The sequence below is a fragment of the Prionailurus viverrinus genome, chromosome E1, assembly GCF_022837055.1.
Source record: "Prionailurus viverrinus isolate Anna chromosome E1, UM_Priviv_1.0, whole genome shotgun sequence".
Classification (NCBI taxonomy): Eukaryota; Metazoa; Chordata; class Mammalia; order Carnivora; family Felidae; genus Prionailurus; species Prionailurus viverrinus.
Window position 1 is genome coordinate 23,182,702 of NC_062574.1, and position 5,392 is coordinate 23,188,093.

General features: G+C 44.0%; 1 protein-coding gene across 1 annotated transcript; it reads left to right on the forward strand.

The window, feature by feature from the left end:
* The first annotated feature begins 2,504 nt into the window (after positions 1–2,504).
* On the forward strand, positions 2,505–4,369 carry LOC125152172 (C-C motif chemokine 4). Its single transcript, XM_047834014.1, has 3 exons — positions 2,505–2,817; positions 3,328–3,442; positions 3,989–4,369. Exons 1-3 carry the CDS (start codon positions 2,742–2,744, stop codon positions 4,074–4,076), a joined length of 279 nt encoding a protein of 92 aa, XP_047689970.1. The 5' UTR covers positions 2,505–2,741; the 3' UTR covers positions 4,077–4,369.
* The last annotated feature ends 1,023 nt before the right edge of the window (positions 4,370–5,392 follow it).

The window sequence follows — 5,392 nt, forward strand, 5'->3', positions numbered from 1 at the left end:
GGGATTTTTTCTCATTCCCTATTGACTATTACTTAGAAATAGCCTCAATGTATAAGCCCCAGAGGCCATTGATTCAGCTAAACATATTGACACAAGCCTTTGTACTTTTGGTGTGGAATTTCGCTGGGTATGAACACAGCATTATTGTTGAGACCTTCATGAACAAAACATTTTACTTTCAGGAGCCAAATATCAAACCAAGGCTAAGAAGCAAAAGTCAACAGTCAAATTCATTGTGTGGCTCAATGCAGACTGATTACCCCTCCTTATCTATTACCATTCTCCTGCTGTTCCAGAGAAGACACCTTCATAATCCTTCCACAGCTTGAAGATCAGCATGCCCCACTCATTTAGACAGAGGACTCCATGTCAGGGGCTCCTTCTTAGTGCACAGTGGGGTTTAAAATTTTTCTGATGTTTATTTAATTCTGAGAGACAGAAAGAGACAGAGCATGAGTAGTGGAGGGCAGAGCCAGAGGGAGACACGGAATCTGAAGCAGGTTCCGGCTCTGCACTGACAGGCTGACAGCAGTGAGCCTGATGTGGGCTCGAACCCACAAACCTTGAGATTGTGACCTGAGCCAAAGTTGGACTCTTAACAACTGAGTCACCCGGGTGCCCCAGTGCACAGTGGGGTTTAGACTTGATTGGAAACCATTCATTTACAGCCAAGGGATGGCCTTATCCATCCTTTGGACTCTCTGACATTTTGTTTCTACCTCTGATGTGACACTTAGCTTATTTCATCTCATGGCATAGTTATTTCTGTCACTGTAAACATCATCACTAGACTAAGAACTCTTTGAGGGAAGATCTAGGGATTCATTCAGTTCTGTCTGCCCTGACACATAGCAGATGACTAGTCAATTTAGTTGAATGGAAATTCCATGAGTAACAAAATCTTTAGTTTCTGGGGAACATAAGGCACATCCTCCTTCCCTTAAAGAAAGGTGCTTGATGCATGGACATAAAACTCCATCAACAAGGAGAGATTGCGAGAGATACTAGCATATGTGGGGATCACAGAACCTTAGAGTTGGGGATGGAGGTCTTGATGGAGATCAGAACATTTGAAGAAAGATTTGCACTAGGAAGAGGACAGAAGGGATGGAAGCGAGAAGTACAGTTTGTGTGTGTGTAGGTGGTGGTGGTGGGGGGGTGATGAGGCAGGATGACATTGTACTTTATTTAGTGACTCTGAAGTACTCCAAGATGTTGCTCTGACCCCTCCTATCCCACACTTCTACAACATGCAGGAGACCTGGCTCTCTCCTTTTACTCTTCATTCTTCTTTCTCAGGGCAGAGGCAGGTAGCCAGGTGGGGCTGGGGGTGAGCAGATGGGTCAGCATGGTTGAGCTGACCATGGATAAAGACCTTGATTCAACCACCCTAATTGTCCCTACTTATCTCACTCAATGCATTACTGTATTCCTGGTCTTTGTAAACTTCAGGTGGTCACCTGCAGGTCAACAGCAGCTTCCCAACAAGGCAAGGATTTACATGGATGCAAGAAATTCCCTATGGATGCTTGGGGAACACCCATGTGCTTACATTACACATTTTATCCTTAACATGGATAAGCTCATTGCTAGGTATATCCAATCTCATTTTTACACTAGAGGAACATTCTTTATCTGGGTCTTCCAAACTTGATTCTTCCTGAACTTTTTTCCTTTTCTATTGTCAGTCCAAGCAAACATACCGAAATCTTTATTTCTTTTCTGTTTCCTTCTTGTTCTAGGACAGACTGACCCAAACCCCTTTTCTGATTTCAGCCTAATAAGATGGGTCTTTGTGTGTGGCATGGCCCCTAGTGGTCAACATTTTCTCTCATTGTGGTCACATTTTATATTTGTCCTGGAGGCAAAACAGTGGAAATAAAATGGATTTTAGAATCAGATGAATCACAGTTCACATCTTGGTACTGCCACTTAACAGCTATGAAGCCTGGATATAGTGAATTCTGCTCTGTGATCCTCATTGCCCCAGGTGAATAATTACATTCCTGCTCAGGGTTATTGTAGGGTTAGTGTCATGTGTATGTGACAGCTTGGCCAGTGCCTGGCCCATAGTAAATCTCCAAAAAGTAGAACCTATAAATGTTTCTGAGTTGCTCTGCTGGGTCCTTCTGCGCACTCAATGCTGGACTCTTTATGCTCAGGGAAACATACAGGACACTAAAGTCACTCAGCTCAGCAGAAGGAGGCCCAGGAATAGTACATGGAGTCCTGGCTGCCCTTTCGTTCTTAAGGCCAGGCTTGCAGAAGCCCTGGAAAGACTGTCATGAAGCCTCCAGTTTCTGAAGGTGCCAACCACCAAGAGCAGCATGGTTCTCATCTACAAGCCTCTTCTGGTAGGTGTGAATGTTTCATCCTTCCTCTTGGGTTTGCAATTCTCTCCACAGTCTTGATTGCTGTCTTTGGTGTACCACTTCCCTCTATGGTACAGCCCACTTCTTCTCCCTTCCTCCCCCCACTCCTCCGTGATAACATAACACTGGGGAAGAGAAGTTGTGAAGAGCTCCTCACTCTCAGCTAGCTTCAGTTTCCTTATTGGCACCATGACATCATCTCTACCCTGGAAATTCCATTGCCTGCCTGTGCCTACCACTCTGTCCCAGGCCTCAGAGTTCCTATAAAGAGGGGTTCCCAACTCAGTATCAGCACAGAGCACAGTTGGGTTCTGAAGCTTCTGGGCTCTGCAGTCTCAGCTCCAGGAAAGCCTCTCCTCTGCCGAGACCATGAAACTCTGTGTGACTGTCCTTTCTCTCCTTGTGCTAGTGGCTGCCTTCTGCTCCCCGACGCTCTCAGCACCAAGTAAGTCTACTCTTCCAGCCATTACTTCTAGAGTCATGATGTAGGTAGTGCTGACTTTTCTAGTTAGGGCTGATCTAACAGTGGCATCTAGAGATTGGACAAAAGGGAGCTGGGAAGGTTTCCAAGTAGCCTGCTATTAAATGTAGAATCTAGTAAACAGTCAGTAATAGTCAATTTCCTGTTTTCTTAAGAAATAGTAACCAGTAGACTAATTTAAGTAAGTTCCTGTCTCTTTCTGTGCCTCGGTTTCCCCATCTGTAAAATGAAGGAAGTTATACACATGCCCCAAGACTCAATCCAGCTCCAATCTTCTAGAATTCTTTCATGACATTCTCTTACAATCTTCTATTTAGAATAAGACTCCAACTTACGGTGGGTGGGATTGGATACAAGGTACCATATTTTGGGATCTGGTAGCTCTACAGAGATGGCCACCGAATATTTATGATTAGAAGCCAAAATTAACAGGTCCTTGTAGAACTTCTATCTTACCCCTGCCTTTCTTTCCAGTGGGCTCAGACCCTCCCACCGCCTGCTGCTTCTCTTACGCCCTGCGGAAGCTCCCTCGAAACTTTGTAGTGGATTACTTTGAGACCAGCAGCCTCTGCTCCCAGCCAGCTGTGGTGTGAGTATCAACCCTGGGGCTGCTCTGAGAAGCAAGGGTGAAGGCAGGATTAGAAAGGGAACTTGTTGGGGGAGGAGGCAGTTCTCAGGGCTGAATGAAGCTCTCCCAGAAGTCAGTGAAGATCAAGTCATGAAGTCACATGTTGAGTTGTGGAGGGGCTAGGTGGGAGCCAAGGGAGAGGAAGGGAGTTTCTGGAGGAGGAAGGCCAGGAAACTAGGAAAAGTAAAAAAGATGGCAGGAAATGTGGGCTGATTTTTTAAACCATGCTTAGAAAAACATGTGGAAAAGTCCCGTTAAGGGCAATAGAGAATGAATGGGGAGATGTATCCATATTAATTGCAAAACTCATTTGTTCCTAATCTGGGCAACCCAGAAAATGGAGCTAAATCCAGAGTAGAAGTAAAAGGAGTCTAGTTCTAGCACCACTCTAGGAAGGGTTTCCCATCTATTAGAGCTGTCCAACATGAACCATGGTCAAGCAAAGGAAGTTGTCTACTACAGGCAAGGTCCCATGGGATTCTAATCTGTCCATTCTTTGTTCCATAGATTCCAAACCAAAAGGGGCAGACAAGTCTGTGCTAACCCCAGTGACTCCTGGGTCCAGGAATACATGGATGACCTGGAACTGAACTGAGCGCTCCAGTCCAGGTGCAAGAGGTATCCAGGGAAGGTCACCTGAGTCGGACGTTTCTCAGTGAGACACATCTTCTCCACGCTCATGCTCTTCTCAGTAGTCCGTTCCTTCTCTTAATTTAATCTTATCACGTGCTGTATTATTGTATTTGGAGTCGTTTCTATTATTTGTTTTGCCAAAGGATACTTGTCCCCTATGGGGATGGTCCACCATTACTCTTTCTCTGGTATTGTAGACATATGGATAATGCAGCTGATTCCATGTGTTTTCAAAATAAAATTTCTTTAAAAATAGACAATTTCTTTGCATTTTACTTTGATTTGGGGTGAAGGATATTGCCTGGTATTATGAATAGGGACAAACTAGTTTCCAAACACAGTAAGAATGAGCAATTACTGAATGCTTAATTGGGCTAAAATGTCTAAAGACATGACCTCATTCAACACTCTCATTTATTTATTTATTTATTTAAATGTTCATTTTTGAGAGAGAGAAAGAGAGAGCGTGCGCAAGTGGGGGAGGGGCAGACAAAGAAGGAGACAAAGAATCTGAAGCAGGCTCCAGGCTCTGAGGTGTCAGCACAGAGCCTGACAGGGGACTCAAACTCATGAACAGTAAGATCATGGCCTGAGCTGAAGTCATATGCTTAACCGACTGAGCCACCCAGGCGCCCCTATTTATTTATTTACTTTCTAATTTACATCCAAGTTAGTTAGCATACAGTGCAATAATGATTCCAGTAATTCATCCCCTATGTATAACAACACCCAGTGTTCATCCCAATAAGTGTCCTCTTTAGTGCCCCTTACCCATTTAGCCCATCCCCCCCACCCACAACCCCTCCATCAACCCTGAGTTTGTTCTTTGTATTTAAGAGTCTCTTATGCTATGTTTGTCCCCCTCCCTGTTTTTATATTATTTTTGCTTCTCTTCCCTTATGTTCATCTGTTTTGTATCTTAAATTCCACATATGGTAAATTCATATGGTATCTGTCTTTCTCTTACTGACTAATTTCGCTTAGCATAATACCCTCTAGTTTCATCCACGGAGTTGCAAATGGCAAGATTTCATTCTTTTTGATTGCCGAGTAATACTCCATTGTGTGTGTGTGTGTGTGTGTGTGTGTGTGTACCACATCTTCTTTATCCATTCATCCATTGATGGTCATTTGGGCTCTTTCTGTATGTACTTTGGCTATTGTTGATAGTGCTGCTATAAACATTGGGGTGCATGTGGCCCTTCGAAACAGCATACCTGTATCCCTTGGATAAATACCTAGTAGTGCAATTTCTGGGTCATAGGGTAGTTCTATTTT

What these genes read in the sequence shown, in the direction of transcription:
- LOC125152172 (XM_047834014.1), top strand. Translation starts at nt 2,742, where the DNA reads ATGAAACTCTGTGTGACTGTCCTTTCTCTCCTTGTGCTAGTGGCTGCC. An exon ending in CCCGACGCTCTCAGCACCAA is followed by an intron (nt 2,818 to 3,327) that starts GTAAGTCTACTC and finishes CTTTCTTTCCAG; the next exon opens with TGGGCTCAGACCCTCCCACC. An exon ending in TGCTCCCAGCCAGCTGTGGT is followed by an intron (nt 3,443 to 3,988) that starts GTGAGTATCAAC and finishes TTTGTTCCATAG; the next exon opens with ATTCCAAACCAAAAGGGGCA.